The sequence below is a fragment of the Vanacampus margaritifer genome, chromosome 8 (genome assembly GCF_051991255.1).
Source record: "Vanacampus margaritifer isolate UIUO_Vmar chromosome 8, RoL_Vmar_1.0, whole genome shotgun sequence".
Classification (NCBI taxonomy): Eukaryota; Metazoa; Chordata; class Actinopteri; order Syngnathiformes; family Syngnathidae; genus Vanacampus; species Vanacampus margaritifer.
The window spans coordinates 17,909,377-17,928,047 of NC_135439.1; the positions used below are offsets into that span (position 1 = coordinate 17,909,377).

The 18,671-nt window shown below is 38.3% G+C and overlaps 1 protein-coding gene across 8 annotated transcripts in view; it reads left to right on the forward strand.

Moving 5' to 3' along the window:
• Positions 1–18,671, forward strand: part of itpr1b (inositol 1,4,5-trisphosphate receptor, type 1b) — a 71,258-nt gene that overhangs the window by 11,646 nt on the left and 40,941 nt on the right. For 7 of the 8 annotated variants that reach the window (XM_077572552.1, XM_077572554.1, XM_077572556.1 and 4 more), the window contains exons 3-30: positions 194–264; positions 1,512–1,627; positions 2,120–2,206; positions 2,663–2,821; positions 3,390–3,488; positions 4,260–4,343; positions 4,420–4,566; positions 4,708–4,812; positions 4,968–5,012; positions 5,108–5,137; positions 5,604–5,758; positions 6,981–7,080; positions 7,172–7,332; positions 7,452–7,593; positions 7,677–7,835; positions 7,916–8,088; positions 9,173–9,292; positions 9,362–9,553; positions 10,071–10,322; positions 10,422–10,563; positions 11,457–11,610; positions 11,679–11,872; positions 11,951–12,089; positions 12,393–12,447; positions 12,533–12,698; positions 17,711–17,878; positions 18,334–18,405; positions 18,480–18,617. In XM_077572552.1, coding sequence (XP_077428678.1) covers positions 194–264; positions 1,512–1,627; positions 2,120–2,206; positions 2,663–2,821; positions 3,390–3,488; positions 4,260–4,343; positions 4,420–4,566; positions 4,708–4,812; positions 4,968–5,012; positions 5,108–5,137; positions 5,604–5,758; positions 6,981–7,080; positions 7,172–7,332; positions 7,452–7,593; positions 7,677–7,835; positions 7,916–8,088; positions 9,173–9,292; positions 9,362–9,553; positions 10,071–10,322; positions 10,422–10,563; positions 11,457–11,610; positions 11,679–11,872; positions 11,951–12,089; positions 12,393–12,447; positions 12,533–12,698; positions 17,711–17,878; positions 18,334–18,405; positions 18,480–18,617 — 3,625 coding nt within the window. Of the gene's footprint in view, positions 1–193; positions 265–1,511; positions 1,628–2,119; positions 2,207–2,662; positions 2,822–3,389; positions 3,489–4,259; positions 4,344–4,419; positions 4,567–4,707; positions 4,813–4,967; positions 5,013–5,107; positions 5,138–5,603; positions 5,759–5,993; positions 6,012–6,980; positions 7,081–7,171; positions 7,333–7,451; positions 7,594–7,676; positions 7,836–7,915; positions 8,089–9,172; positions 9,293–9,361; positions 9,554–10,070; positions 10,323–10,421; positions 10,564–11,456; positions 11,611–11,678; positions 11,873–11,950; positions 12,090–12,392; positions 12,448–12,532; positions 12,699–17,710; positions 17,879–18,333; positions 18,406–18,479; positions 18,618–18,671 lie in introns of those variants that run through there. The other variant, XM_077572559.1, reaches the window with a different exon arrangement.

Genomic DNA, 18,671 nt, shown 5'->3' on the forward strand with positions numbered 1-18,671 from the left:
CCATTCATTTATCAGTAAAACTTGAGGGCAGTACAATAATCAATTAGTATGTCAATTAGTTACGGTTGCACAAAAAAGTCTACTGCTAGATTAAGTGGCCTATACAATTGGCACTTAAGATTGCAATTAGATTTTTTTATGACAAAAGAGGGTTCAATTGACTAATTGTTAATTTTGGAAACTGTCTCCTTAGGCTTGTGGATGACCGCTGCGTGGTTCAACCAGACACAGGTGACCTTAACAACCCACCCAAGAAATTCAGAGGTAAGGCAGCAGGCCTATCAAACACTTTGTTTAATGAGTCTGAAGGTTGTGGACGTTTTTGGGTTTGAACGGCTCTCTACAAAGATTCGATTCCCATCGTTCACATTGTAGAAGCGTTCAAAAGACTCGATGCGTTCGTGAATGTCACATAACTAACTAAGACCAGCACCCTTTGAACAAGCAACTAACAGTAAAATTGTACTGTGCATGGTGACTAAATCACAGAGTAGAGAGCTACTACAATTTACTACTACAATTCGCATCCTGAACTAGATAAAAAATGATCGGGTGGGTTTTACTGCTTTATTCATATTCAACTACAGTAAAGCAATATTAATCAGAAATCCATGTTTAGACTAGTGGTGGCACATAAAACATTGCGGTAAAGAAAATTTTCTCCCGTTAATTTGACTGTGACTAAATCCAATTTAAAAACAATTGTGAGCACAAGAAGTTTGTTATATTGTTAGTTGTAGTCGTCTCTCTGTTATTTATCTCATTCGTTTGTATTGCAAAACAAAACAACACTCACTGTCAGGCAGGTCTTTACTTTTTTATTTTAACTTTTTTTTAGTTTAAAGATTCACAGAATTTTCTTTTCAAAATTCAAGGATACAAATATATTCAATGACTTTTTTTTGGGTCACAACACACATTTCCACATGACATAAAACAAAATACCTATCCCTCAGGATTTAAATAAATATGGTAAAGAGGGTATAGTAAGTTTGAAAATGAAGAATGAAAATGCAAGAGGCTTGAATTTCATATATTTATAAGATTATTTTATACGTGAATAGTGTTCATCCATAGGGATGAATGGGCATAAGCCTATGATAATAGTCGTTCAGCACTATTACTATGGGTCCTAATGATTTTAGAATGGCAGAGGCATTAAAAAAGAGCTTCAAGTCAGTTTTATTTACAGTACGGTATCGTGCCAATTCTCACCAACATTGTTATCTCATGGCACCTTTCACTTTGAGTTCGTTTCAGTGTCTTATTACATCACTTCTCTGTCCACTGGCATTTTTGTGTTGTTGTTTTGAGCTGAATGATGAGGCTGTAGGAAGGCAAGACACCTTGTCAAATACAGCTAATTCATTGTGTCAGTTCATAAATCAAGATCCCCATAATTAAGGTAAATTAAAAATGATTTGAGGATACTTTTTTGGTGGTGTAAAACAAGCTTCACACAAGCAATGTATATTAATGCAATTTTGGCATATGTTGTCCTCTGTTTCCAGATTGCCTTTTCAAACTATGTCCCATGAACAGATACTCAGCACAGAAACAATTCTGGAAGGCAGCAAAACCTGGAGGCAACAGCACCACAGACACTGTTCTCCTCAACAAACTGCATGTAAGGCCCCTCCTCTCTATATACAGTACTGCATCTGCCATGGTGACCACTACTTGTGGTTCATGGCTATCTTTGACATACACAACAAATTTACTGTATACAAAATTCACTAAATACACAGTTGCACTGTCGAATAAGATGCAATTCATGAGCAACATCAACATTTTCAAAACTGCTTTTCATTCCTTCCTGAGTATTTTTTTTCAGTATCCCAGTATTCCCATCATACTGTATCTAATTACTTTCATCACAGTTAAATTATTAATATATAAAGTTAACATATTACCTATGTGTGAACGTTCCAAACAAAACCTAGCCTTACAATATTATCTTTTTAATGGCATATTTTCTATTTTGTTTACAGAATAGAACAAACTGAACAGTACCAATTTTTATGGAAGTCTATCTCTTTGCAACTTTATTGCAGTTATTCCCTTAATTCGTTTAACTTTATTTTTCCTTTATTTTAATTTTAATTTTATTTTTTTATAGCATGCGGCTGACTTGGAAAAGAAGCAGAATGAGTCTGAGAATCGTAAGTTGCTTGGATCAGTCATCCAGTATGGAAATGTCATTCAGGTACGTTCAACAATTTGAGAGATAATCTCATAAGTAATGAGCATCATAGGGATTGGCATTATGTATAGTCCCTCTTTTACAATTTTATAAGATTTTACAAAAGGGTAATCGCACATCTCATCTGGCCTTATGGTGCCCCTTTTGTTAAACATGACACCAGCTTTATCAGATATTGACCTGTTGTTTGTCGAGACAGTTATTATATTGAATGGAAGGGAAATTGATCCATGCTGTAGCAAAGGTCCTTGAATCTTTCGATTGAAGTCACTTAAAGTTTTTAGAGAATAAACAAATACAAAGCAAATCACAGAGTCCTGCTGTATTCGGCTGTGTGACATTTATTTTCATGGCCTAACTAGTCTCTATGTTTTCACTGTCTGCTTTGTGCTGCTTTTTGTGATGGTAATGTAGCTATTTACAGTAATTTGTAACATCCAATAATACTTTTCTCCCAAGCTTCTGCATTTGAAAAGCAATAAGTACCTGACAGTGAACAAGCGTCTACCTGCACTGCTTGAAAAGAATGCCATGAGGGTGACACTGGACTCAGCGGGAAACGAGGGGTCCTGGTTCTACATCCAACCTTTCTACAAATTGCGGTCCCTGGGAGACAGTGTGGGTAGATGACTGAAATTGATGCTTTAATTCTAACAGGACTTGTGGATAAATTACTGTATGTATAATTATAATGAATGTCATCAGTACCTATTTAAATAGCTACAAAATAAACAGATGAAAGAGTTAAATAAAAATTATTCATTTAAGCAGCCTCAACTGTACCATTGCAAAGAATAGTTAACTACTGTCCAATAAAGTCATACATGATACGGTCCACAGTGTCCTCTAGTGTTCATTTTTTTTTAATTATTCACCTGATTTCTAAACTAATCTGTGAAAATATTTAGTATATTGTGATAGAAGATGGGACTAAGATGTTTTTTTTAAGAATGCAGAGATTTGGCTGAATGAAAAAATTGTTTTCTGGTATGCCCTAGTAAAACAGTAGTGGTAATGCACATGGCAACACAGTAGGACTACTCTCCAATTGTTGATATTGCAACATATTGGGAGATAGATAGTTAAAAAAAAGAGTAATATGCAGAAGTATGTTTTATTAAAAAAGGTGCATATTTCAGAAGTATGTTTTAATTTTGTATACAATTTCTCTAATGCACTCCTGAAGGTGGTGATTGGAGATAAAGTTGTCCTTAACCCAGTGAATGCAGGACAGCCTCTACATGCCAGCACTCACCAGCTGGTCGACAACCCAGGATGCAATGAGGTACAATTTCACATTGATTCAAATTTTAAAAAGCGGTGGTCTAATGTATATATTTTTTTGCCATGACTGTATATCTGTACATTTTCCAAAATGGCTAAATATTAATTGCTAGTGACAGCAGAAATTTCATCTTGAAATCTATATACTCTTCCAACACAGTTAGCAATTATGAGCTGAGACTGAGAGGAACTTCAATGTTTGGAAAAACAAAAACAAATGTGAAACATGTGAGATGTATGTCAGTAAAAGGAGTCAACTGGAATAATTTTGATTGTAAATTGAAACTGTGTAACTCAATTAAGAATTTCAAATACATGTATGAATGCAAGATTATAGTTATTATTATTATTATAGTTATTATTATTATTGTAAAAATATGGACAAAATATATTTTTCTTTATATGTATGTCAGTAATTATAACATTTTTATAAACATATGCATGCATATATGCAGTATAATGTTGGACTTGTGTGTAGATGCAGTATGTGAATGTTCTGTTACCTTGAATGTAGTATTATGCGAAAAGGGTAGACAGTATAAGCTTTGGCTTCAAGTCTACACCTTTTGGTCGCTTTTCTTATATGTATATTTCTTCTTTTTAAACTATTAATTCTTATGTTAATAAACTTAACTTAACTATATAGTGCTGCATTGTCTTTATTTAGTGTAGTTACTAAATTTATATAGTTAATACATTTGTATGATATAGTTGTATGGTTTTGTATTTTAATAAATGGCCTCTGATGTTTTGTTTTACATCTTTTATCTAGGTTAATTCTGTAAACTGCAACACCAGCTGGAAAGTTGTTTTATTCATGAAATGGAGTGACAACAAGGAAACCATCCTCAAAGGGGTTGGTACATTGCTATTACATTTAGTGACATACATGACAGATTGCACTCCCTTCTAAATTACATTTGCAATGGCAGGGAGATGTTGTTCGGTTGTTCCATGCAGAGCAGGAAAAGTTCCTTACATGTGACGACCACAGAAAGAAGCAATATGTGTTCCTTAGAACAACAGGCCGCCAATCTGCCACATCTGCCACCAGCAGCAAGGCACTCTGGGAAGTAGAGGTGAGTATGTTCTTTTTTTGGAAAGGTGTGTGGAGCCTAATAATCCTGAAGAAGAAGTATTGTTTGCACTGTTTTACATCTTTAACGATAGCAAACACGTGGAAAAGTCCATGAGTTTGTCTTACATTTTGACCTTTGCAGGTGGTCCACCATGACCCATGTCGGGGCGGTGCAGGCTATTGGAACAGCCTGTTCAGGTTTAAACATTTGGCAACTGGTTGCTATTTGGCTGCAGAGGTGGGTGAGGTGTGTGTCTCCACCTTTGTCGCTGACATTCCCAATTTGTTACAGTGTAGCAAAATGTTTTTATTTAATAATAAACTGGCTAAGGTACGCAGGTAAATCCCATGCGCAATAACAATAATAATAAGTAGTAACTTGCTATGTGGTTTGTTTGACAGGTGAACCCTGAGTTTGAGGAAGAGAGTGTTGAGCAGCGATCTGCAGTAAGTCAGTTTGATGACTGAGTGTTGATTGGCCTTCCACTGTCATGATTGTCTTTGTGTTCATATATCTGCTGGATCTTTGCTTTCTGCTTTAGATGGTGGACTTCACACCTTTTAATTTCCAGGTAAGATATAACTAAATTACAAATACTAACATAAATAATAATGGATTGTCCTAAAAATATTGTGCATAATTAAAATTGTTATCATATAAAAAAAAAAAAAAACTTGTCAGACATCCAAAATGGTTAGATTCTACTTGGAGTGGTACAGTTTTGGCTACACATGTATGATAATAGAGCAACATTGTGTTTTTGTACCGATCAAAGATCAAGCAATATAAAACAAATTTCAACAAATCGATTTACAGTACTGGTAGTGCTGAACGCTGATTCATTTCATACTTGAAACCACCACTAGTGGGCAGACTTTTATTATATTGTACTCAGCCAGGCTCCAGGGTATGTCAGGTATGTGTATGCTTCAGCATTACTGTATAATGCATAGATGATATAGATCATAGATTTTCTTAACTTGAGTCCATGATTGTGGCTGGAGGTCTTTCTTACATTGTTCATCTTCCTAATTCAGCTGGATGTAGATAATGAAGCTTTACGTGGCCGTCTACGGGCCCCTCAAGAGAAAATCATGTACACCCTTGTGCCAGTCCCAGATGGCATGGACATTTCGTCCATCTTTGAATTAGACCCCACCACTTTGAGAGGCGGAGACTCGATGGTGCCCAGGTACAAATTAAACACGTTAAAAAAACATTTGCAACTTTATACATCCACTACTTATATAATATCTATATATTTAATATCATTTTTTCGCTGTTCTTGTTGCATTGAGCGAAAGAGAAGTTTTTTTTTTCCTGTCTGCCAAATTATACATGAATATCCATACATTTATTTTGTATTCTGCTGGAACTGTGGCCCATTCCAGCTGATTAAGGGCAAAAGTCAGACTACACCCTGGACTGGTCACCACACAATAACGGTACATTTAGAGAAAAACAGTAATAACTCATAAATACTAGAAATAACCCTGCCCCTCAAACTTTAGCTAGTAGAGGACTAAATTAATTTGAGGGGCAAGCAGTACACAAAGATAAGCTTGTTAGCTACACTGAGCAGTGAGCAGTTACATAATCCCCAGCAAGAAAGTGTCTTCTGTCTACATGTGCTTGGCAGCTTGACATAGTGAGCACACAAATACTGACACTCCTGTGTGGTAGCTGTGAGCATTCTGTTGTCTGACGTTCCTGCAGAGGTCATTACTGGATTATCCGCATTAATGCCACACACTTGATTGTATCGTTGTAGGCTTTATCTCTAGTACTGCTACTTATTATGCTGTTGCTCTTTTGCAACCAAAAACAAATATGTAGATTACTTAAAACCTGAATGTTCCAGTTTATGTAATAATTCATGATCTTGCGGTATTTTGCATTGAGTTAATTACAGGGTTGGCATAGTTACCATGAAAAAATAATTTAGTTACTTATTACTGGATTTAAATGTATCCTGGTTACTGATTACTTGATTTCAACAGGAACTAAAGTAGATTAGAGGTTACTTTATTTGTTACATTCATCAGCTGCAAAAATAAAAATGACAACCGGTTTGACAATACTTTAGAGCAGATTATTGGCCATCAATAGACACTTGCAGAATATGAGAACATGACTTATTTATATTGTTTCTATATTTTGTAGCAATTATAATCTACTTTGTTTCTAGAGATTTCCTATTTTATTCTTTTTTTTTCATTTGTTTCATTGATGCTCAATGACAGTTTTTTTTTTAAATTAGTATGTAAATTTCAATTCATCCATTATAACAATTCAATTAACCAATCACAAATTTTGAATTCTGTCTTTTCTAATCAATGCCGGAATTGATTTGGTTTTGAATTAAACATTTCACATGCTTCATTGCTGCGTTCTTCCATTGTTGTAATTTCAAGGAGTTCATATGTGCGGCTAAAGCACTTGTGTACCAACACGTGGGTTCACAGCACCAACCTCCCCATTGACAAAGAAGAGGAAAAGCCTGTTATGTTAAGAGTGAGTTTGATTTAAAAAGAAAAAAAAGGCTTGTCATTTATCAAGTAGATAAATACAGTATATTAATATGAATCATGTTCAATGTCTTTAGATTGGAACTTCCGCAGTGAAAGAAGACAAGGAGGCTTTTGCCATTGTACCAGTGCCACCAGCAGAGGTGCGGGATTTAGACTTTGCCAACGATGCAAGTAAAGTGTTGGCGTCAATTGCAGGCAAACTGGAAAAGGGAACCATTACGCAGAATGAAAGAAGGTAAACACTACAGTGTTTATTTTCAAACAGCTTTTAATTTTATTTCAAATTACATCTATGTTCTAGGTATAGTATACATACTGTATGTTTTATAATATACCCGCACATACTCTCTCCAGGTTTGTGACCAAGCTTCTGGAAGATTTAGTCTTCTTTGTAGTGGACATTCCAAACAGTGGACAGGATGTTTTGGAGATCATGGTGAACAAACCTAACAGAGAAAGACAAAAACTCATGAGAGAGCAGAATATCTTGAAGCAGGTTTGTGTCAATCCACAGGAAGTCCTTCAAGAATTTCAAATATTTTCAAGAGCTTATCTTAGAATTCTTCACTGTTTGTGTAGATCTTCAAACTTCTCCAAGCCCCTTTCACAGACAGTGGTGATGGTCCCATGTTGCGCCTAGAGGAGCTGGGTGATCAACGGCATGCTCCTTTTCGACACATTTGTAGGCTTTGTTACAGAGTGCTACGTCACTCTCAGCAGGACTACAGAAAGAACCAGGTGGGTGAACACGACTGCTTCACTCTGACTCAATGGCCTTCATTCTTTGGTAATTATCCTCTCTTGTCTTCTTTTTACAGGAATATATTGCCAAGCAATTTCGCTTCATGCAGAAGCAAATAGGCTACGATGTGCTTGCAGAAGACACAATAACTGCTCTACTGCACAACAACCGGAAGTTGCTCGAGAAACATATTACTGCTGCAGAGATAGACACATTTGTCACTCTAGTGAGGAAGAATCGGGAGCCAAGGTGAATTTGAGAAAATGGCATGAGTTCTGACTGCTATTGTAAAATGACAGGAAGTGGGGTTTGCCAAGATCGCAGATTGACAATTCTGAAAATCCAGGCATTTCTTATATCTCCACAATGCAACGCTTCATTTCCACGGTGTATTGTATTGCTTTTGCCTGAGACCAACATGCAAACCAGACATAATGTTATGGTAATTAAACAACATTTCATCACATTTTCAATTCTAAATAATCATCACATCAAATTACAATGATCCAAAGTGCAATGCTTTTCAATGAGTGGAGAGTATCTTTTCACTGAGGACAAATGTTGCATTCGAGGAATGTGGAAAATCGGATTTATCCCACTCTGATTGTGTCAGTTCCAACCTCAAAGTTTTCGAAGCAAATGTTAATACAAGATCAATCTTTGTTGACATTTCGAGTCCAAACCCTCCTCAAATGCAACATAACCCCGCCATTTTGACCTGTGACGTAATCTCGGAATTGTCAATAGCAGGATAATAAATTCCATTTTTTTTTTCTCGAACAGACTTCTTGCGCGTTTGGTGACGTATTTTTTCGATAATTTTAGGGAAGCTAGCAACTGCATAAAGGCCACCTTGTTGGATTTTACTGAGTATGTGGCAATTGTATGTAGAGGTGCAGTATGTGCCCATCCTGAGTTGTTTCAAATCTTTGGACAATTTGCTCAGTATAATCTTTAAGAAATATCTGGTTTGTAGACTTTGACTGTGAGGGAGGAAAAATGCAAAAATTTGGCCTGTTTGTGTGTACCTAGCATCAGCATTATTATTTATTATTGTTATTATTATTAAGATGCACAGAAACAAAAGAGTTGAAGGGAGTTTTGTCATAGGGGATATGGAATGACTCCTTCTGTCTGGCTCCAAGTCATCCCTTAGATCATTCCTAGATCATTATTTTGTCCGCACTACATTGGGACAGATTATATATAATCAATAATAAATATAGCTCATTATTCTGCCCCTCATGTTGGGAATCAGAATGATGAAGAATACTTTGCTTAGTGACCAAGTAAAAATCTGGGTTAAGATATATCTGGCATTTGTTGTACGCAGGTTTTTGGACTACCTGTCAGATCTTTGTGTGTCCATGAACAAATCCATCCCTGTGACTCAGGAGCTCATCTGTAATGCAGTGCTTGATCTGTCCAATGCTGACATCCTCATCGAAACTAGGTTAGCCCCATCTGATTTTATTTTGAAAATCAATCAATACATAACTTTGAATTATGTCTTGTGTATTAGATTAGTTTTATCAAGGTTTGAGGTTGAAGTAGCAACAAATGGTGATAATCCAGTTGAGGCTGAAGATGAAGAGGAGGTGTGGCTTTTCTGGAAGGACAATTTCAAGGATATACGAAGCAAGAGCGTACGAGAGTTGGCCCAGGATGCAAAGGAGGGTCAGAAGGAGGATCATGAGGTGGTCAGTTACTACAGGTCAGATATGTTTGAACATACATTTTGCTTTGTTTAATTTGTGTAATAATCAATGAATTAATTCCCAATTATTGCTTGTGTGCTATGTTGATGAAGACTGTATTTACCAGCTCAGTGGACTATTGGTAGAGTGTCCGCCCTGAGACTAGGAGGTAATTGCCTCCTTGCTTGACACTCAGCATTAAGGGTTGGAATTGGTGGGAGGTGGGTTAGTTCACCATATGATTCCTGAGCTCGGCACGCTGCTGTTCACTGCTCCCTCGGGGGAGTTATCAAATAAGGAGAACAAATTTCACCCCACTTAGTGTGTGACAACCAGTAACTTTACTTCAAGTTAATTTGTCTATATTTTGTAGCTTTGAAGTTCAGATCCCATTTGTGACCATTTTATGTAGAATTCCAAATAATATGAGTTGCCATACTTTTTGTTGCAGCTCTATATGATGTGGGTGTATTAAAAACTTACTAAAAACGCATACTGTAGCTGGCAAACGTCATCCACACAATTTCTTGATAGGTGCCAACTCAACCTTTTTGCCCGGATGTGTTTGGACCGTCAGTACTTGGCCATCAATAAGATCTCTGGGCAGCTGGACGTGGATTTGATCCTTCGCTGTATGTCTGATGAGGATCTGCCCTATGACTTGCGAGCCTCTTTCTGTCGCCTCATGCTGCACATGCATGTGGACCGTGATCCCCAGGAGCAGGTCACACCTGTCAAATATGCTCGTCTTTGGTCTGAGATCCCCTCTCAAATTACAATTGACGAGTGAGTTCCTTCTTAAATTTGTTGCAGGATTAATTTGCATGCATGTTGCTCTCAGTGGTGCTGTTCATTTCTTGTCTAACTTTCCATTTGTCTTACTAGCTATGATAATGATGGAACCAGCAGAGATGAGATCAAGGAGCGATTTTTCCTCACCATGGATTTTGTAGAAAATTACCTGAGAGAGGTAGTGTCACAAAATGTTCCCTTCTCTGACAAGGAGAAAAACAAGCTGACCTTTGAGGTATTTTGTCTTGAATAATCAACATACATAAACATAAAACAAAAAGTGGTCATTTGTGTTAGATTTTGTTCTTTGTTGTAACTACTGTATGCCTCTTGCCAATTCATTTTATACCACTGATAAGCCTGTTTCTTTTCTTTCATTTTAAATCATGCCACATTTGTATGGAGCATGTATTTATGGGATGTGGAGCACAATTGAATATGTACTTTAAGCTCATGTAAATGTGCCAATTCTGCTTGTTATCATCATCCCTGGTTTGGAGCTTTCAATCCCAACAATATTTCCCTTTTGTCTTTCAAGATGATGTTGTACACTGCATCTTGGCTGCTGCAGAAATGTTAATTAAGTCAGGAGTTGAAATTTAGCTTACAAAAAGGGTGATGATAGATAGGAGATAGGGATGATATGGAGACAGTATTGCCAATTGCTTCATTGTTCTAATGACATATTTTGATATTATGAGGAAATATCATCGTCACTAGGAAAAAATGTCATCAGTGTTGCTTTTGTCAGACATTTTAGTGTTAATTTTTTGGGATGAAAATGCTTGGTAGTCTCAGTCACATTTGAGCTATTTTAATGCGATAGCTTTACTCCAGTTTTAGTTGACAAAAATTAAAAACGATTTTAATCAAGTTTTGGGCAATTTTTTTTTAGAATGAATATATATATATATATATATATATATATATATATATATATATATATATATATATATATATATATATATATACTTACTTAAAACATGTAAATATAAATGAATAAATGCACAGACATCGCTCAAACAGATATTTAACAAAACCAACGACATCACCATATTGTGTTGTGTTATGTGGTCACCAGTTTTCCTATACACTGCAAGCCATTGTTGTCAATTTATTTTTCAATAGGTAGTGAATCTGGCAAGGAACCTCATATACTTTGGGTTCTACAACTTCAGTGACCTGTTAAGGCTGACAAAGATACTGCTGAATATTTTAGACTGTGTCCATGTCAGCATCGTATACCCCATCGACAAGATTGAGAAAGAAGGGCAAACCAAAGGTTGGCATCTTGCTCTTGACACTTCACTCATGGTATTTCCATCATGGTTGAGGTTTGTGTTTCTGTAGCTGGCAGTAATGTGATGAAGTCCATTCATGGAGTTGGGGAGCTAATGACCCAAGTAGTGCTGCGAGGAGGCAGTTTGCTACACACCATACCAACTCTTCAGCCTGAGGGCGATGTAGTTAAAGTCCAAGCTGAACCAGAGAGAGAAGATATCATGGTCATGGACACCAAGCTTAAAATCATTGAAATTCTACAGGTGTGGCAGCAGAATACTACTTCTTACTGGAACTCACAACCAACGCTGTTGTTTTAATTATACCTTCTGTTCCCTCAGTTTATCCTAAACGTGCGGCTAGACTACAGGATTTCCTGCCTACTCTGTATTTTCAAAAGAGAATTTGATGAAAACAACCAGCAATCAGAAAATGCTGCCAGCCAGAACGGAACCATTAATGTCACCAGTCAGATGCCAGGTATGTGAGGGCACACTAAAAAATCTTGACTGGTTGACGAATGCAAGTGCACTGTGCCATGCTCAACCATGGTAGACATCAGCCTCAGTACGCTTGAACTTGCCGTGTATTCAGTGGCGTATGACGTTCATACTGTGAATTTGATTGGCACAAGTGAGCACAGCACAGTAGTACTGTAAGCCAGTGGAGGACCAAGAAGGGAAGCATAACTATGGTCAGCATAGAAGAGTTGGCCCAGTGCAAGTGCATTCTTAAACATTTTAAAATACAAAAAGATCCTAAACCTAAATCTAAACCCTTCAGGGAATCTTGACTTTGAAAATATTGAGGAGCAGGCAGAAGGAATATTTGGAGGAAGGTAATTCTCAACTTGCTACATAAACAAAAGCTTGACACAGGAATCAGTAAAGATAATTAAAGTAAGTTATTTTTCTCTCCATTAGTGAAGAAAACACTCCTCTAGACCTGGATGACCATGGTGGACGTACCTTCCTAAGAGTGCTTCTACATCTTACCATGCATGACTACCCTCCTCTCGTGTCTGGAGCACTTCACTTGCTCTTCCGACACTTCAGCCAGAGGCAGGAAGTTCTCATGGCTTTCAAACAGGTAGACCTGACCACTGCTGTTTCCTTCTCTGTTTTTGTTTTTTTGAACTTGCAGTTCTGGGTAACACAGATGATTCAACATTTAAAGAGGTGGGCATTCCATCAATATTAGGGATGATCCGATCAAATGATCGGAAATCGGGCCAGATCACGTGGTTGCTGACTCGATCGGAATCGGACGTTGTCTCCCGATCAGGGCTCGGATAAATACATGAAGTTATTTTTAATAACTTTTCATTAAATCTGGAGTTGCGCAGCGGAACAAAGTGAGACTTAATTTTTCCACACAGCTTAGCGTGCGTCATGGCGTCACTTTGCTACAGTTGACACTATTAATGTCATCGACTGGCGAGGCTAAACAAGGAAATGGCGCCGAGGTATTTGGAAGTAGATGATAATAAGTTATTATCGTTAATATGGAAAGCGTAGACAGTGCGACTTGCACTGTGCGCAAATAGAACATTTCGTGTGGCGGAAAGAATATACAGTAGATGCGTTGCTTCCCCGCTGCATCACTGGACTTCTTCAACCGGGAGCCGGCAAGCCCCGCCGCCATAAGGCGCTGGTGACTTGGACGTGCTTTGTGTTATTTCGGCGGATCGGGCTGTTTCCTCCCTGCAGATCCATCTGCGGCCCCTGCGCCGGTGACTCTTAACGCCCTTTGAAGGGAGCCCGGCACCTTACTCTGGCAAGATTAAATTAGCCTTTTGTTTGTTGTGAAGTTAGCTTGTTTCACGCACATATACCATAAAATCCGACCTATAAACTGCTACTTTTTTCACTTGCATTTGACCCAGCGGCTAATACACCATGTCACGAGGGGGCGCACTATAAAGGAAGTGCTAGAGCGAGACAGATGGTTTGTGCGAGGTGACGAGAGTAATCCAAGAGAGCACAAATATATATATATTTTACGACTTCATCATGGAAACGAAGCAGCAAAGACCATATGATGCAGTGTTCAAGTTAAATGCAATCAATCTGGCTGTCAAAGAAGGTAATAGAGCTGCTGCACGTACCCTTGGCATCAATGAGTCAATGGTGAGACGATGGAGATGGCAGAAGGAAGAACTCGTTCAATGCAAAAAGACAAAAAAAAGCTTTCAGAGGTCTGAAAAGTAGATGGCCCGAGCTAGAAGACTTTCTTGAAGACTGGGTGCACACGCAGAGAGCAGATGGCCCGGGTGTTTCAATGGTGCAGATCCGACTGAAAGCCCAAAAAACAGCCGGCTAAGTGAATATTGACGATTTTGAAGGTGAACCATCATGGTGTCTTCATGGCATGAAGAGGACTATCCATCAGCGCACGGACAACACTGTGTCAGCAACTCCCTCCAGACCACGAGGAGAAAATAGCACTGTTCTGCGAATTCATGCGAAAAAAGATGAACAAATATTGCATCGGACCGGACGAGATAATAAACATGGATGAAGTGCCTCTGACTTTTGACTTGCCTCTCACAAGGACTGTGAACAAGAAAGGTTAGTCGTCCGTTGCACTGAGGACAACTGGCCACGAAAAAACAAATTTCACTTGTGTCCTGGCCTGCACAGCATCCAGACTAAAACTTCCACCGATGGTGATTTTTAAACAGATGACTGTACGAAAAGAAGATTTCTTGAAAGACATCTCTGTAAAAGTCAACCAGAAAGGGTGGCTGATGGAAAGTGTGATGAAAGAATGGCTGAATGAGTGTTATGGCAAGTGACCTGGGGGATTTTTTCGCAAAAAGAAAAAAGCTTTGCTCGTTTTGGACATTATGAGGGCCCATATTACTGACAACCTTCAAGAGCACAAACTCCATTTCAGCTGTGATTCCTGGGGGGGACAACAAAGTATTTGCAGCCACTAGGCATTAGTGTCAATCGTGCTTTTAAAGTGGCACTGCGTGTTCAGTGGGAGACTTGGAGGACTAGCGGTGACAAATCATTCACCAAAACTTGTCGCATGCGAAGAGCAACTTTTGCTAAAGTCTGCCAATGGATACCGACAGCATGGAGAAGTCTGATAACATCCACGATCACCAACGGGTTTAAGAAAGCTGGACTGCTGCGTGACCATGAGGACGGCGCAATAGCTGACAAAGCCGTTGGGAGGCTGTTCGATCCTGACATTCGATTCTTGGTTTTGAGAGTGACACAAAAGGAGGGGAAATGGCTAACGAGGCCATTCTGGACCTTTTCTTTTCCGACACTGAGTAAGAGGAGTTTGAAGGTTTTAAGTACTACGCAGAGGAAGATGATGGCACGAGAATTACCGGCAAGGACAGACTTTTCCGCTAAAGAAGGCTGGTTATTTTTGTTACAGTAATGTATTTTTGTACAGTTATACAGTAATTGCACCTTTACTGGGAAGCACATTTAAGAACAGATTTTATTTAGGCACTTGACGTTATTGCCTCGTCAAGCGCTGTAAGTTTTGTTCTGTTATACTGTACTACTACTGTGACTATTATTTGTGCACCTCACAAATACTGTTCAGATGTTAATAAATGGGACACTTTGCGTTCCCAAACAGTCATCTCTGTCCCGACAATCCCTTCTGTGGTAGTGGGAACCGTCATGTACTAGTGCGGTAACATTATAACACCTGCAGCTTACAGTTGGGTGCAGCTTATGTGTGGACCAAACTTGAGTATTCCCCAAACTTGGCTCACACGGCTTATAGTCAGGTGCGCCATGTAGGCTGGATTTTATGATACCGTATTTTTTTTCTTTAAGTAAAACAACATTAGGTAAGCCCATCAATTTGTGTTAAGTAGCATGCTTTAAAGTAGCACTAAGGAACATTTCAACCTTAATAAAATATTTCCATAACTCTTCTGACGAAACATCGACTTAAAACTAGTTAAATTGTACCTTTGCCATGGCCTGAAGGGGTCTGTATCACTTTTACTGGCACTAAAATACTTTGAGGAGGATGGTAGGAACACTGCCACACAAAAAAACTATACATTTGTTGACTGCTTTATGGCATACGTCACATCCCCCCTTACCCATTCGTTACATAAGACGGAAGTCAATTTGACTGTCGTCGAATGTTTGTCCTAATGAGAAACGTGGTCTTCCTTCAGGCATAACATTACCGACTTTGTCCATATGGTGGCGCCATAATCAACGTAAACTTTAAATGTTACTTAGTTTAACCACTGTTTACGTGTCATATAAAAGGTGTTGGGGTAGTTATAAAAAAATTAAAATTAAATTAAATTAAAAAAAATTCCCCCCCTCAATAAAATGCAGAAGTTTCGGATCGGGACTCTGAGACGGCCGATCGCAAAATGAGGTGACTCTAACTCTGATCCAAAAAAGTGTGATCTGGACATCCCTAGTCAATATTGACGGGAGGGCCGTCAATCAGTCAATGACGGATACCCTGATTGACGAGAAACTTAGAAACATTGATGGACTCAGCATTGCCAGAAGTAGGTTTTTGTTCGTCAAGGTAATTATCAATATCCTTGTCACTTGACTGACGAATGACAAAAAGAACACATTGACGGATGCCCACTTATGTAATGTCTCTCAAGTCAGTTGACAGAAGATGCTGGTTGGTTATCTCACCTTATTTAAGCACACAAAAATAGCTTCTGCTGCCCGCAGCTGACGCCAAAAAAAAGAACGTGTCAGACGAAAGTGTCAATTCAAGCACCAACCTCCAATGTTTGCCTCAACTATTCTGCTCGAGCTTCCCCCTCCCTTCCCGTGAGTCGCGTAATGCATGCGCAAACACTTGGATATACATTAAAACAGCATAACAGAAATATGGGCTGAAATATATATGCCACCAGAAACTGAATCTAAATAATTTTGATCTGAATTTCAATTTCCTAACTTGAATAATTGCATCACAGTGAAGCTTCTTGGTGATGTATTGAAAGCCTAACTTGTCATGCCCCATTGAACTCATGCCCTAGGCCAATTAGCGATTACCAATACTGTATACAGCTTTTTTCAGGGCTGATACCGATACCGATTATCCGTAGTCAAGGACGCCAATAACTGATATTTGGTATTACTGTACTACTGTATTTGATATTCATTTTCACTAGAAGGGAAAATATTGGCATAAATTTTTAAAAAAATGCAAACTTTAGCTTTTATTTGTTTGTTTGTTTGTTTATTCATTTAAGAATATGTTTATTGAACAACGTTTAGTTAAAAAAGAAAATATTGGAGTTTAAAAAAAAAAGTCTTAATTGGTAGACATCTTTGTTTTACAAATATAAAAAAAAGTTCAGGGATTTTCCAGGATGCCGTAGCATGTCTTCAAAAGTTAAATAAAAATTTAAGTAAATAGCTCCCAATTGTTTGCTATAGTAAATAAATTATTTTAAAATTTCTAAATATCTGATGTATTAAAATTTTACTTACTGTTATCTTAGTTTTAATTTCAAACAAAAACAGAACGTGCAGAGAGATCCCAGGGTCAGAAGCATCTATAAAAATGTAAGTAATCAGTTCCCTGATTTTTTTCCCCTGAACACTTTTTTAAATGGATCAATTATCGGCTGTATAATTCTTCAAAATGACCGATGCCGTCATTCGTCAAAATGCTGAATATCGGCACCGATAATCGGCCCAACCGATAATCGGTCTATCCCTAGTCTCAATATTGGAACACGTTGAGCCCCTTTAGATATGCACAGAGCACCGTTTCTACCACTAGGTGTCAATAATACCTAGAGTATAGAGTTCCATGCAGGCATGAAGTTAAGATTAAGTTTAGGAAAAAAAGGTGGACGTTCCGTCAGCCCGCCAACGACGTCGAATGATGGGAACATTGAGCGATGGCCATTTTGCTGAGGAATGACGAATGACAGATTAACGTTTACAGCGCTGTTCGGCTTGAAATATTGACGTATTGACGATGACGGAAGGGAGTCCCGACTGTTGACAATTCTCGAATGACAGACGCTCAAAATTCATTGACACACCCACCTCTGAACATTTAAATGTTTTAAAAGGTAAGGAAAGTAAACCCTCCATCTTGTGTATCAAAATATGTCGTAGGTCCAGCTCCTTGTGTCCAGGCAGGATGTTGATAACTACAAGCAGATCAAATCAGACCTCGACCAATTGCGGTCCATTGTGGAGAAGTCCGAGCTGTGGGTTTACAAAAGACAGGGAGAAGATGGGATGGATGGTGATGGAGCCTCTGAGTCAGATAACAAAAAGAAGGTAAAGTTGCTACAATTTAATGTTACATGCTACTAGTGCTAGTGTCAGCAGTTCCGAGCTACAACCTAGGCCACAGGTGTCAACCTCAAGGGATGGAGTCCTGTATGGTTTAGAGGTTTCCCTAGTCCAACACAGCTCATTCAAATGATCATCTCATCAGCAAGCTCTGCAGGAGCCTGATAATGATCATGATCATGATCATTGAATCAGGTTTGTTGGAGTAGGGAAACCTTGAAAACATCCATCTGTTGAGGATCTGACTTTGACACCTATGACCTAGGCAAAGCTTAAAGGACCTAGTTTGTCATCTAGGTTGTTTATGTGTCTGTACCTTTGAGAAACTATATGGATGGTTTAACAGGTACAGTACATATAAGTAGCTTCAAATCAGTAAATTGAATTGATGCAGTCCAATACTGTAATTAGTTAACACGTCCATGTTCTTTGTTTTACAGGGGGATTCACTCGGTTCTGACAAGAACGGTACAGAAGGCACTAGTAACTATAACTACAGGGTTGTAAAAGAGGTATACTCATTTATCATGTATAGTTATTGAGCTGTTTTCTTTGTTTTGAAATCTTATTTCCCATTTCTGTCCAGATTCTGCTGCGTCTCAGTATGCTCTGCGTCCAGGAAGGGAGCTCAGGGAAGAAGAGTAAGAAACAGCAACAGAGGCTGTTGAGAAACATGGGAGCTCACTGCGTAGTGCTAGAGCTTCTACAGATTCCATATGAAAAGGTCCCTATGTAGTTCAGAGGTTGAAGATTGTATCACATGCCTAATCATATTTAT